At 33.5% G+C, this 15540-nt stretch overlaps 1 protein-coding gene across 1 annotated transcript; it reads right to left on the bottom strand.

Moving 5' to 3' along the window:
- Positions 1 to 112: 112 nt before the first annotated feature.
- LOC112020384 (G-type lectin S-receptor-like serine/threonine-protein kinase At4g03230) lies at positions 113 to 1005 on the bottom strand. The gene is made up of 3 exons (XM_024052947.1): positions 920 to 1005; positions 670 to 817; positions 113 to 310 (listed from the first exon to the last, which is right to left on the bottom strand). The coding sequence occupies exons 1-3, from the start codon at positions 1003 to 1005 to the stop codon at positions 113 to 115; spliced, it is 432 nt and encodes a 143-aa protein (XP_023908715.1).
- Between the last annotated feature and the right edge of the window lie 14535 nt (positions 1006 to 15540).

Raw genomic sequence — 15540 nt, 5'->3', positions numbered from 1 at the left:
ATTTTGGAGCTTCCAAAATTGAGAATGTCATGTCATTTACAGAACAAATTTCTAGGTTTCTATTAGATGAACCCAAATTCTCCATACCTCTAACAAATGAAAATGAGGGTTGTTATGGTGAAGGTAGAAGTGCAATTTCCTTGTTGAACATTGAGAAAACGTCAAACCTAGTAGGCCTATCAGTTGCACTTTCTTGGACACAGAGGAGTGCTATGTTTATGTATCCTAATAGGACATTGGCAGGAGGAGTAACTCCGAGGATTGGATCCATCAACTCCAAGGCCCTATTGCTTTTCCACAAATCCCATGCCTAAAGAAAATTTATGATAAAAATCAATCACAAATTCTGGTTAAGTTCCTCATATTTTATTGAGGTATAAGTCACAAATGAAATTAGTAGAATTGCAAAGATACTTAAAGGACCATTTTAAAATGATCTAGTGTAACACTTTCTACCTTCTTGGTGGATTTGTTAGTGTGAATAAAACTAAATTTTACACTGAATATATAATTTGAAATCAACATAACTGACAAAGAAGATTAATCCTTTGAAAATTCAATCACATGGTGTAATAAGAATACATAACACAAGCACTCAAATCCAAATACAAACACACACAGAGTCTCTAAGTTCTTGTTAACATTAAAGTAAGATGGTCCATTACTCACATATCCAATAAGATTGAGAGAGTCACTATGATAGAAACCAGTATTCTTCTTGCCACTCAATATCTCTAACAACAATATTCCAAAACTAAAGACATTAGATTTAATTGAGAAGAGGCCTTCCAAAGCATATTCTGAGGATATATAACCACTGTATTTCATTGTAAAAGAAATGATCAATAGCTTCACGGTTAATAATTTGTATATTACTAATATTTGCTATAGAGAATAAGTACTTATAGATTATACTTACTAAGTCTCTACTATTCGGTTCGTTGCTTGTGAACCATTCCCACCAAAAATTCTTGCCATTTCAAAATCTGATATTTTTGGATTCATGTCTTTATCCAACAAGATGTTGCTGGCTTTCAAATCTCTGTGAATAATTTGCAAGGTAAAGAAGCCCTCGAACAATCCCTTCAATGAAGTGAATGCGAGTTGTCCAATCTATCATCCCATGTGCAACTGGATCTGTCTCAAATTCTCAATACCACATATAGATAATAAGATAGAAGGTAGGAAAAAACTGGCACTACGCAATTGTAAAAATAACTCCTATCTCTGTCCACGTATTCAATGTTCGAGATATGTGTTTCTCGTCTTCTTTATTTATTTATTTATTTATTTATTTCATATAAGAAAGGTACTTCAATGTCCATGTGTTGGACTATCTTGCTGACAAAAAAAAGACCTAACAAGTAATTTTGATTCTACATAATACATAGCTATTTTCATAACTAACAAAAATTATTGAAGCCAATACACTAAAAGATAGAGGTGGTGGGAAAAAAAAGGGCAAACCTAATATTGATTAATATATTTTTAAATTTGACACATTATATCAAGAGATTATTTTAATTAACCACAATGAGAGTCAGGAGGCTAACCATTGCCACGACGAGTTTGACCCACGAAAGCACTTGTTCTTGCCTATATGTTACAAAAAGATCAATGAAGTTATATCAAATATTCAACATTGAAAAATAATTTTTTTTTTAAAGTACATAATGCATGAATAACTTTAGGTATTGTTTTGCTACCTGTTTAGAGGGTGAGGAGATGGGTTTTCAAAAGTGGAAGGGTTGAAAGGAGGCGAGGAATGTATACAAATTTCTATTTAGGAATTATAAGAGAATGATAATCAATGGTGGAGAGAGAGTTGATACGAAGATACAAAGGTGAAGTTTAGAGTTTATATATATTAAAAGAAAGCTGAAGTAGCTATGTGACAGTGAAAATAAATAAGAAGTTGATAGACTTTAGTAGATGAACCTTCTATCCATCTATCAAAAAAACCTTCTATCCTTTACTAAAAAACGCATAATAGATTAACCAAAATAGAAGGAAAAGTGAAGAGAAAAAAAAAAAAAGAATAAAAAAAAAAAAAAAAAAAAAAAAAAAAAAAAATCGTGAAGGAAAAAATAATTATAGAAAAATATTAGAAACGGTTTTTTATTTTTATTTATTTTTTTATTTTTATCTTCAATATAATTGATTAGTTGTAATACACTATTAGGCATTTGTATCTATCCAAAGTGTTATTTTCGCTTAAGAGAAGTCTATCCAAAGAAGAGATTGATATTGTAGGGTATCAATTTGTGACCCACGCCCATGAGATATGGGGTATGAGCCCAACGAGCCCAAAATAATAAATTTGTAGAGAGTGGGTGAAAGAGCTAAATTGATAGTGAATTAAACAATGTCTAACACTGATTCTCAAGGGTGACCGAGTACCAAGAAACACTTGAAATTCAAATAAACCGTTGTCCGAAGAGATCAATTATTGTTTAAATAGCTAATACAATTCTTAGAGCCCCCTTCTTTTTTCTTCCTCTCTTTCTAAAAGGTATCTTACACTTATATAGTTTTCCTTTTGACTATCTTGATCGTCCACTTGTCTTCATCTAAACGTTCACTTCAGTACACGTCCTATCAGGCATCTTCGTCGGTTTTCCATGCGTGACAGTAGTTGAGATTGTACTGTTAAGAGGTCTTCTCTACATTAATGCGGCCAGAAAAGTTGCTGCAGTGCATTTAATGTGGTGGTAGCAGCTTTTCCTTTAGATATTTCTCTGTTCTTATCTTCTTCATACATGCTTAAAGTTTATCTTTATCATTGGGATTGACAGGAAGGTCACTCGAACCTCTCATGTACTTGATTGACCGATAATCTTTATATTCGAGGAGAACAATCTCTTCAGATTACATTTCTCGATCATTTTCAGGTGTATCTTTTCCACCTAGGGTCCTTCTTAATCATTTTCTCCTCTTCAAACACACCTTAGTATTCAAATAGGACCCTAGACCCAATACATAATTTTGGGCTTTTATCCCCACAGATATATTGTTAAATTATTAAGCTTTTGTGTTCATCAAACTTTATCCAAAGAGGTGATAAAGTAGCTGAAAAAATTATGATGATAACAAATAATTTGCCCAAGGTGCGCACTTAATTTTCTGATTTCTGTGTGGTTGGAGTTTTGGTCAATTGGGTCTTATTTCAGGTTTTATTATGTTATTGGGTTGTTAGAGGGTTTTAATAGTCATTTAGTTTGGGTTGACAAGGCAAAGCCTAATAAGTCCTATTAGGTTTAAGCATTATATGCCTATATATATGGATGAAATGGTTTCACTTAAGGTGTTTTGAAAAATATCAGAAGCAAAGCTTAGTTTAATGTTTGTGTGTTGCAACCTTAATCCAACTTGTGATGCTGAAGAAATTATATGTGTGATGCTTTAGGCCATATGCGATGCCGAAGAAATTCTACAGTGATTCTGATGCAATCTAGGTGTGATACCTAGAAACCTATTTCTCGCTCATCTCCCTAGCATCTTGTCTGTTTAGTGTTGTTCCCTTCTTTTAGCATAATATTTCCAAATCAACGATTACCTTTTTATGCTCACAGCAACAGAATCAAATTCTATAGGAACATATTATTGATATGGGCAGTAATGTGTAGAAATATGGAAGAAAAACTAAGAATACTATAATAGACTTAGAATACTGTAACATTTCTCATATAACCGAAAGGCAAAAGTAACTGCTCTTTTCTTTTTCTTATTTTGATAAGTTCAAAATTAACTACTCTTTGAGGCAAATTCATCATCTTTAACTATCTACACCAGGGGTGTTCTGGGTCGGTTGTTATGATGGTTTTGAGTGCTGGAGGTCTTCTAAATAAGCTGTACCAAGCTCAAGTTCCATTGGTGCAGTGCATAGGTTTGTGAATTTCAGAGCAACCAAAGACGCTAAGAAGACCAAGATCGGCAGAGATTGGCAAAGATCTAGAATGGGATGGCAGATATTGATGGAGATGGAGATTTCCAATAGGTCAGTGATCTGCAATGTCTGGTGTCTGAGTGGTTACAAATGAAGAGGGGCAAAAACTGTGCGGAAGCAGTAGAGAAAAAAAAGAGGACGTAGAGAGGAGAGAGTAGAGAAAATCGGTTTACAAAGACCAAAGGGAAGAAGAAGAAAAGACGAAAATGGAGAAGACAAGGGAGAAGGAAAAAAAAAAGAAGAAGATGAATGTCGAAGAAAAGGGGATTAATAAAATGAAAATTTAATGGATGCCCTAAGAATATTGATTTAGGAAATATTTTTAGAAACTTTTTATGGAAAAGAAAAAAGTAACTACTTTTGTGATAGCTTTCTTTTTTTTTTTTTAAAACTTTTAAATTTTAAATTTTTTTTAACTAGTATTAAAAGTTCCTTAAGTGGTCCATTAATAAATGCCTAAAGCACTTGTTAACAAGACCCTTAATAAAAATAGAGAATGAAAAGTAAAGAGAAAAATAAAGAATGAATAGGAAACTAGAACAGAAAATAATGAAATGAAAGAAGTGTGGCAGTCTGGGAGGCAAGAGATTAGGAGGCTTGTTTGGGATGTAAAAAAAGAAGAATTTATTAGGTGTGAACATATTTGTAAGATTTTTTTTTTATCCCCCTTAAAATATTTCCATGCATACTAATATAATTAGAAATTAAATTCTAATTTGATTGGTTGGTTTGGTTTTAAGTGGTGTGTTAGACTTCTACAGAATTGATATAATATGTGCCTTTTTTTCCTGAATAAGCATCAAAGAGAAACAGATAACTGAGGAAACAGGCTGAAATCAATCAGTTTGCTCAGTTTGCTTGGTGTCTTGAACACCCATATCTACTGCATGTGTGCATTCATGCTTGAAATTGGAATTGAATGGCTTTCAGCCACACATGGAGTCAATAATCAAAAAACCAAATTCAATACCATGAAAACAAGGTGTGGCTTTTTGATAATTTAAGAGAACTTTAAGATTTCCATTCATATATTCATTCTTCTCTTGGAAAGACCTGTATTTGTTTAAAACCTATGAAGATTTGTGTGTTTTGGTATGAAACTATTTTTATATTACAGATAGTAGGTTGCAATTTTTTATTGGGCACATAAATTTTGTTTTATCCAAATTTGTGTGGATGAAGATATTGAGTTCAGTAAGCATATTTTCTGTTGAATCGTTAAGTCTTGTGCAGCCTTTTATGCTGCACTTCATTTCAAATATTTTGCCAGAGTGGATCTCCAACTTTATCTTGCTGCTGCCTTCACCTTCTCTATTTTCTTTTATATGAATTATTTCCTACTGCCCAAATGTCTGAATTTTTCTATTGACTTGTAAAGTTGATGTGTTTTGCAACTATACTGTTGATGAGGAAGCTCTATGTATACCGAGTTTCTTATTCTTAAATCATCCCAGATCTATTATATTATCTTGATTCAAGTTGTTAACTTAAAAGTTTAAATTCTTCTTGGCTATCTAGATTTTGCCATTTTTGGTGCCATTTAAAGATTTAATTCTCTCTCTCTCTCTCTCTCTCTCTCACATTAACAGGTGCATGAAATCAAGGATTTTGGCTACCTGTCCGGATGCATTTCCAGATGATTCAACAGGAGAAGTAGTTGACAGGAGACTGGACCTTGAAATTCCTCAGTAACATTAGTCAGTCTGTTCCCAAATTGCAGCATGTATCTTGGTACCAACGAAGGTGAAGAATACCCCCACACCCCATCCTTTTTGGTTTATGAATACAATGTGATTTATTTTTTACCCAAGTCTTTTAATTATATGCTGCTTAGAACTAAACATTATTTCTGCACCAGTGTGATCCATGGAAATAGTAAATGCATATAGGAGTCCATAGAGCATAGATTAAAAATGAAAGATGGAGATGGAAAGAGACATAAAAAGGAAAAGCTTGTAGCCAATGCTTCTTGAACATTTCTCTTTCTAATTAAGTGATTCAAGCTCACCATTTAATGGAGTTTGAGAGCTTGAGGAGGAATGAATCGTAAAATTAGATCATTGAATGATTATTGGGATTGCTTGATTATCTTTCGGTGGAAGTACTTTCTAAGATGAATGAACATATAAAAGAAAGTTACTAGCAGAGATGAATGAAATGGAAACCCAATCTGTCCAACTCTATAATGAAGCTTTTGTTTTTTGGTGAAATCTTTTGTTCTCATATTGTTTTGAAGCAAGATTCCAAGGCATCTTTTCTATAGCTTAAAGTTCTTCAATTGTCTTGCATGCACACTGGAACTATTACTTTGATCAGTCCCCCTAAGATTCTTTTTGCTGGGCAAGGGCCGCAAGATCAATGTTTTTGGTTAGAGCGATGTCCTCAGTCAAAAGTTATGAAAATTTACATCCACGAACTATCATCAGGCAAAGGAAGGTAAATTAATTGATTAGGGGCTTGCTGAATGGTAATTAATCCATTGTAGTTTGCAAATGGCTCAGGATTTTGTCCACGGAAACCCTAGCTTCTCCACACTGCTGTCACTCGTGTGGTACCGAAGAACTTTCCTTGAAGGTGACAGGCAATAGTCCTCTTACTTTGTAGAAGGCACCATTGAATAACGGTTTCTAGATGCTCCCATCTTAACAATCTTAAGCCCACCATTTTCTTAGAGTATCAGTTATTTTGTCAGAGAGCAAATGCATTACTTGTCCTAAAAGCAGCATTCAAATTCTCACGGCTCATCAATACTGATGTCAGAGATGGGAATCAGTTTCATCTTTATAATTTATCACATCTATATTCTCTTTAATGCATTTGTAGTGCAGCTTCATTGCAAGCTGCAAGATCAGCCCCAAAAAGCACGAGTTTCCTTGGCTCATCTTCAGGGAGCTTCAACCTATAAACTTGGGAAAACGTATACCTCTCTAAGCTCTCTTTATAGTTGCTCAAAAGATATTCTAAATACTGGGTATACTGGTGCACGTTGTTATCTCAATTTGTAGCTCCAATAATAGTATAATATAGCCCACAAGGGTTGAGACTAGTTAAAAAAATAAGGCTTCAAAGAAGCATCGAGCAAGTTCTTAATAAGCCCTCCAATCATGTAGGCAAAACATGCACTTCTCTCTCGTAATTTGAAATCAGGGTAATGATTTGCAAAGCTTAAATGTAATACTCCAATTTTTTAATCCCAGAAATTTAAATTGTCAATCACGCAATAATCCAACAATCTGCAAAATGACCAAAATCATCTAGACCTTTTTCCAAGACAGAGCGCACTCCTAAAATAATATTTGAATATCAATAATGTTTAAAATAACAAAAAAAAAGAAAAAAAAAAGTGTACTTGAAAACTCTTATGGAAAAAATGATCAAGGCTTAGTGCATCTTCAATGGCTTTTTTAAAGCCAATTTTAGAGAGAAAACACCCCCAAAACTCACTCTAATAGCTTCTCCATCTCCATTTTTTAGATTAGAATTGCTACAGTGCTTCTCTACAAGTAGAGAACACTGTAGCGTTTATTGTTCACACTTTAAATGTTTTTTTTTTCTATTATAATAATCAACTATTGAATAAAAAAATGTTAGAAGATGTGTAGTTGTTAAAAAAATAATAAATAATGAATAAAGAATGAATAAAGAAATAATATTTAAATGAGACGAAGAAAATGATAGAGAATCTGTTGGAAAGTGTATTTGAAAAAGTAAGTAGGTAAAATCTAAATATCACTGTTCACTGTCCAAATAGTACAAAAATTTATATCAGCTGTTGGGATGCTCTTAGAGCATCTCCAATAAACTCTTTTAACCCATTTTTGAAGGGCAAACCCACAACAAATCAACTCCAACAATCTCTCCAAAATTCAAATTTTTGCAATTTTTTTTAGAATTGCTACAATAGCTCTCCTGACCAAGTGAGCACCATAACAACTCCAAATCATTTTTTTCTCTTAAAATAATCCACACCTAAATAAATCTGAATAAAAAAATTTAGCATATCTAATTAAATTTTCAGCCTTTTCTCAACGGCTACAAATGAGAACAAAACATAAAACTCAATCAATTACAAAACAAAAGTCTTTCTCATAAAACTAATGATATCAAAAGAAATTAATTAAGAAAAAAAAAAAAAAAACACAAATTTGACCCATCATGGTTGCATGTTGCCTGCGATGGGGATGAGGACAATGGTGATGGAGGCAGAGTAGGCAATAGAGGATGAAGATGCTTTCTCACTCTCTCTCTAGAGCATTTTCTTCTTTGGGCTGTCTCTCCCTTTCCGTCTGATCATCTTGAGAAGATGAACAGTTTGTGAACAAAAATAAAAGAAAAATGTTATGTTCACAATATTTTCACAACAAAATAAAATGTGTGGCTTTTATTGTTTTACTTTTTTGATGGATGAAACATATGGGTGTGCACTATGGCCTTTAAATGATAAAATTTTCTTTTATTAAAGCCTAATGATAAGAATAAGAACAATAATTCCTTAAATTAAGATTAAATTGTGTTTTTTATTAAAAAAATGAAAAGAGATAGTGATAAGTTAATGAATATATATATATATATATATTTTATACAAGATAAAAATTCTACTCTAACTTAATTTATGTGTATATGTGTGTGAAAGTCCCTCCTGGAGACTTGAACCCTGGCCTTTGCCCCCCCACACTCCACAAGCATTTATATTTATATGGTGACTATCATACCAAGAGTGTGCGGTGGTTAATGAATATTAATTATTAAAAGATGAAAATTGATGCATTTTTTAGGGATGAATTAATGAATAAACTCATTCCGAAGATATAAATAAATTTGATAAATTTTAAATTACATAAAATTTTAAGGGTCCATTTGGTTGGAGGGGTGGAAAAGTAGGAGGATAGAAAATGATAGGAGGATGAAAAAGTGGAAGGATAGAAAATATTTTATTTTCTCTCCTTTTTGTTTGGTTGAGAGTGGAAAAGTGCAGGGATGGAAAAAATTGAGTTTGAATAAATTTACTCATATACCCTTGTTAAAGAATGATGCCAATTTTTTTTTTCTTTTAAAGTGACAAATAACCACACAAAAAAGAGCAATCACCCAAAATTTTTTATAAAAATAAAAAAAATGTTCCAAAAAAGAATTACATCCAGTAAAAATAAAAATAAACTATCACACCCAAGCCCTAAAAAATCAAAAGAAAAAAAAAAGAAAAAAAAAGAGGCAATGTTAATGCCCAAGAAAAAAAAAGTAACAACTGGCAACATGATTGCCTAGAAAAAGAAAAAGAAAAAGAAAAAAAAAAGAAGCAAAAAAAAAGGGGCAACGTTACTGGCAACGTTGTTGCCCAGAAAAAAGAAAAAAGAAAAAAAAAAAGGAGGCAAAATGAGGGGCAACCTTGCTACCCAGGGAAGAGAGAAGAAAGAAAAAAAAATGCAACTTAAAATTAAGGGTATTTGTGTAAAGTGCATCTTTCAGCACTTTTTCCTTTTCATTTTCCTCCCAAATTGGGAGGATAAAAAAAGTTGGGCGTGGAGGGAAAATTTTCCCCTTATTTTCTATCTCTCTTGTTTTCTCTCCTCAACCAAATAGTGAAAAATGTCATTTTCCACCCTATTTTCCATCCTCTCAATTTCACCCCAACCAAACATACCCTAAAGGATTTGCATATAAGTAACATACATTTTATAAAGGCTAACAAATAAGTATGCGTGAAAATTAAAATTAGACCGTTAACAATATAGATTATTGGAAATTTTAAAAATTATGGCTATTAGAAATTTGGAAAGAATAAATAATGATTAAAGAAAGAATAAAGAATGAATGAAAAAAATAATATTTAAATGAAATAGAGAAATGATAGAGAGTAGGTTGAAAAGGGTATTTAAAAAAGTAAATAGGTAAAAAATAAAAATAACTATTCACTCCCTAAACAGTATAAAAATTTGGAGATGCTTCTGAAAATGTTCTTGGCATTATCTTTGATAAATAGTATAATAATTTGAAAATCTAACCGTTAAATTTCATTTTTCTTATGTTTTTAACGTGCATATCAAATTTCATTCAAATTAGATGTTATTACTGTTAACAATCATGGAGTTTCTACTTCAGAGAAGATACAAGAAATTGAAAATGGTTGATTCACTCTCAACCCTGGTTTAAATTGTACTGAAGTCGTAAGGTTGAAGAAGACTAAAATTGGGGATGACCGTTGGTGTTGAAACGCACAGTTTCACTAAAACAAGAACGCACCGTTTTGTGTGTTTTGGTATTTAAACTTCAGTAGGTGGAACGACGTCATCTGAGAGCTGGGATTAAATTCAACTGTATTGGCGCGAAGATCTTAGTCAGTTTAAGGAGTTAGTTACCTACCTGAATTCACGAAACTGATCTATTCAGTTAGAACTAATTCTGTTATTCCATATCTTAGTCATATTATGATTATAAATATAGGATTGTAATATCAAATTATGTATTGAGTAAGAAAATTCAGTTTCTAACATTTTTTTTCTCTCTCTCTCTCTCTCTCTCTCTCTCTTTTCTCTCTTCTCTGTTACTCTTTTCTTTACTGTAATTTTCTCTTCACACAAACAGTTCTTAATCTCGGTTTAATCACATTTGAATACTGAGATTGATCTTCTTAATTCTTTGAGAAAATCTTCAATTACTATTCGATCAATAAACTAATTTTTTATAAACAATTTTAGATTACAAAAACTTGAAATTTTTTACATTTGTTTGATGACATAATAATTGATCTTTGATTTTCTTAAAATTTTGTAAGCATGAAGAATATAATAAAAACGTGCAATCGAACAATTAGATTTTTATAATTCACACTCAATAGAAAGATACATGAGGAGTTTGTAGAATTTCTCTCCAAGTTAGTTTGGATAAAAACTTTGTTCACCACATATAGTGTAAATAATGCGAAAAAATATTTAAATATCAATTATTCAATTCATTGAGACAAAGAGAGAGTTCACCACATTGTGTTGTTTATGGTACAGGGGTATACAGCAAGAGCTGCCTACCTACCCTTATTTGGTCAAAACAGTTAACCAATCTTATTCAGTTCTTCCATGCCGTCGATTTTCACTGGTTGAGATCAAGACAGCTACTAATAACTTTGATGATAATTTAGTAATTGGTCAAGGTCGTTATGGGAAAGTATACCAGGGGTTTATAGATGATCGTACCATGAGCGTTGCAATAAAGGGTGTGAATATCATCAATTCATGGCAGAGATTTCATGAGTTAAGGATCGAGGTGCTAGTGCTTTGCTAGCTACGCCACCCTAACCTTGTCCGTCTTATCGGATATTGTTTCGAAGATGAACAAGAAGGGTTCCTTGTCTACGAGTTTGTGGTCAATGGAAACCTCGCGAGACACCTCTATGCCACTAACCCTGATCACAATCTGGTCTCATGGAAACGAAGACTACAAATTTGCATTGGAGTGGCGTGTGGGCTACACTGCCTTCAAACTAGGCTAAAGCATACTATCATCCACCATGATGTAAAGCTGAGCAATATTCTGTTGAACGAGAAATGGGAGGTCAAGTTTTCAGATTTCGGATTGTACAAGATGGGTCCCTCGAGTTTGTCAAAGGCTATAATTAGGATCGAAACTAATAGCATTGTGGGTACTTGTGGTTACATGGCTCCTGAGTATGCCATGAATGGGGTGCTGACTGAAAAATTTGATGTCTACTCTTTTGGTGTGGCACTGTTGCAACTACTTAGTGGAAGGAAACCATCTAAACTAGTAGAACAGATGAATCTGGTTAGTTGGGCACGAAATGTAAACAAGAAGGGACTATCAATGAGATAATTGATCCGTATCTAATGGGGAAGATAGCTCTAGAGTGTTTTATGGTATATGTTGACATTGCCGCTTCTTGTGTGCAAAATTGAGCCGAACGTTGACCAACCATGGGTGAAGTGCAGGTATGCCTTGAACATGTACTGGAGCTACAAGAGAGCACAGATGCTGCTACTGCTGCTGCTGCTCACCTATAACTATTGTTTTGGTGAATATACCTATAATGCTTCTTTGGGAGATGCTTCTTCAATTGATATGTGGTGGAAACTACAAGAAAATAGTCTACTAGCGAGGGTAAAATGCCCCCACAAAAATTCAATTATCGTCACAAAAGGTTATTAGCTGGGGCATATAGCCCTCGAAGGCCGTTGTATTTGCTCTTGTTGCTAAAGGAGATTTTGCGACCATACCTTTGTAAATAGATAATTTACAAGGGCAATCCACCATCGTTACTAAACGAATTCACTCGTTCTTCTCATCATTATTTAATATAGAACTTCACTCACGTGTGTATATCCAACAAGAGGGACTTAGGGCCACAATTGACAATCTACACCCAAAGGAGGTTCAAGGCCTAGGCAAATGCCATTTTTATGAATTAAAAAACTAAAGCCTCAAAAACTTGGAGATTGTACTTTAAGCCTTTACATTTTCAATTAAATTCAAATATAGAACAATGATATCGTTTTAAAAAGATAATATATTCACTAATGTAGTTCATTGGTCAATGCAATTATATGATTGATTTAATTGAGAAATCTAAGGTATAGCACCTAGGAAATAATATCTAAGTTTTGCCCAAAAATAGTTTTTATTTTTAGTTTTAGAGATAAGAAAATTTTAAGTTATATTATCCACCTCTTTATTGGAAATGAGAACTAGCAATATCTTTTCACTTACATGGGTCGAGATAAGAACTAATAACATCTTGCCATCTAGACTTTATTGTGAAATTGTTGTGATTGTAGCTTTATTCTAGATAAAATGTTTGGAGACACTATTTGTTACAACTTGCGTCGATGTTAATTGGTGATTGAAGTGCTTAAGTAGTGCATCTATGTGTAATTGAAAAATTCAATTACCCGTTGACACCAATTATGGCAAAATGTGTGTTGCTAGAAAAACTCAATTCCTTATTAGATGACAAGATAATTTAGAGTTTTTTTTTTTTTTTTTAATAAAGAATTTCAATTTATGGCGTTTACTTCTAATGATAGTTTTTTATTATTAGACCGTGATACCATTTAGTTTTTTGATCTAAGCAGTGATTGAACTACAAATTTCTTATTCAACTATTAAAAACTTTACTTATTGGACTAACTAAAACCACAAATAATTTAGAGTAGAGTTACCTAAAACAACCCTTAATTCTTAAAACCCAGAGTATGAGAGCCACTCAAGTCAGGATATTTTTTCTTTCCTTTTGCGTGAATGGGAACCCGGAGGGATAATTCTTACGGGGGAAAAAAAAAAAAGAAAAACAAAAAAAGTCTATGTTGCAAAGTCTGACTGTATGAAAAATCAATACCGGCAACTAGAACTACCCTTCTAGTTTGACATATGAAAAATCATGAGTGATTAGTGGCAACTAGAACTACTCTTCTAACAATTTGACAAACAAGCTCAGCTGGCCTTGTGTGGATTACTTATGGCTAGCATGGATGATATTCCAACATGTAAGTTTTCTCATCTTGTTTTTCTGCTGATGCTATTAGTATTATGCCCCTTCTTTCACTCGTCTCATGCTGCCAGAGATACTATATCGCAAAGACAATCTATTACAATTATCGAAACTATAGTATCAGCTGATGCAGAATTTGAACTAGGATTCTTTCGTCCTGGAAGAAATTCCACAAATCAATACGTGGGAATATGGTTCAAAAATGTATCACTGCGAACTATCACATGGGTAGCAAACAGAGATTACCCAATCACTAGTTCTTCTGCAGTTCTCACTATTAGTAATGATGGGAACCTCGTAATTATGGATGGTAAGTTGTCATACATGGTATCCAATTTGCCATCATATGCCAATGCAAGTGCTACGCTATTGGACACGGGAAACCTTGTTTTAAGGGACGAAAACTCAAAAATATTGTGGCAGAGCTTTGATTTTCCTTCGCATACCCTTTTACCTGGAATGAAGCTTGGGTATGAGAGAAAAAGACCAGGAAAGACTTGGTCGTTGGTAGCTTGGAGAAATGCTGAAGACCCTAGTCCTGGAGTTTTTTCAATGGAGCTCGATCCTATGGGAAGTCAGCTTTTAATCATGCGGGAGCCTAACACGTGTATTGGACAAGCGGGCCTTGGGATGGGCACTCGTTCAGCTTTGTTCCTGAAATGGGATCTAATTATATATTAAATTTTAGCTATACTTTCAATCAGAAAGAGACTTATTTTACATATAATCGGTATTATAAGTCCACTAGTAGGCTCGTAATGGATCTATCGGGGCAGATACAGCCACTGTATTGGCTGGAATCCATCCAGCAGTGGAATTTATTATGGGCACAACCGAGAACCCAATGTGAAGTTCATGCTTTTTGTGGGGCTTTTGGGTGCTGTAACCAGTAAACGTTGCCATTTTGTTCATGCATTCAGGGATTTGAACCCCGATCTTCTGGAAATTGGGAACTGAGTGATTACACTGCAGGATGTGCAAGGAAACCCCGTTTGCAATGTGAGAACAATAACCAGACTACGGTTAAGCCAGATGAGTTTGTTATGTTGTCTAATGTACAACTACCAGTGAATCCAGTAAGTTTTGAAAGTGGGAGCCTTGAAGAGTGCAAATCAACTTGCTTGAATAGCTGCTCTTGCACTGGTTATGCTCTCAATGACTATAATTGTTCAATATGGATTGGAGATCTTATTAATCTGCAACAGCTTTCTGCTAATAACCATAGTGCAAGAGATTTTTATGTCACAGTTGCTGCGTCTGTGTTAAGCCCTGAAAGTAAGCAAATTTAAGTCTCTAGCTATCATTACAACTTAATGATCTTGTTTCAATATTATTTTATTTCAATCTTTCCTAACTGAATTTTTTTCATTTAGTGGTTACTTTCGAAAATTACTCATGCTTCAGGAAATAAGCGAAAGCTGTGGATTATTGTTGTACTGGCCATTTCTCTGACAGCAATTTCTTCAGCCGCCTTCATCTGGTGGATGCGGGTGAGAAAACTAAAAAGAAAAGGTATGAATTTTCATTAGTAACATAAAACTGACTAGTGGCAAGGCATCTGTGTTAGTGACACCAAAAAGGTGGAAAGAAGAGGGGGAGGGGGGTGATTAAGATATTTTGAACTAGTACTTGTATATGAAAAATAGCTGTGTTCCATTGTACGCATAATTGCCACTATTGCCTTTGTTTTAGTTAATGAGATCCTTCTTGCAAATTCACATAAAATTATCCTTTCTTTCTTTATTATTATTAAAATAAAAACAAAAAAAATTACCCAACTCTTGTCAGGTGCCAAATTTACAGTCCAATTCCACATTTTCTAAAATTATTTTGCTGAATTTCAATAGGGTCTAAATTGCTAGTTTTGAACCTAAGCTATATCGATTAAAATATAAAACTGTCTAAGCATTCCATACATTTCCTCTTTTGATTATTTATTTGAGTTAAAATTTCAATTTTAACCAAACATTTAAACTTGATCCACTCCAACAAAAACCAGTCCTCTTTCCTGAAACAGCATCCTAGATTTTCTCATAGAGAAAACTCTTTAAGGATTTCAATTAAACAATCAAAAGCTTTTGAAATTATATGCATAAAATTC

Source organism: Quercus suber, unplaced genomic scaffold, assembly GCF_002906115.3.
Source record: "Quercus suber isolate HL8 unplaced genomic scaffold, Cork oak 2.0 scaffold_21, whole genome shotgun sequence".
Taxonomy (NCBI): Eukaryota; Viridiplantae; Streptophyta; class Magnoliopsida; order Fagales; family Fagaceae; genus Quercus; species Quercus suber.
Note: the sequence above shows the minus strand (reverse complement) of the source record. Positions and strands in the feature narration are given on the sequence as shown.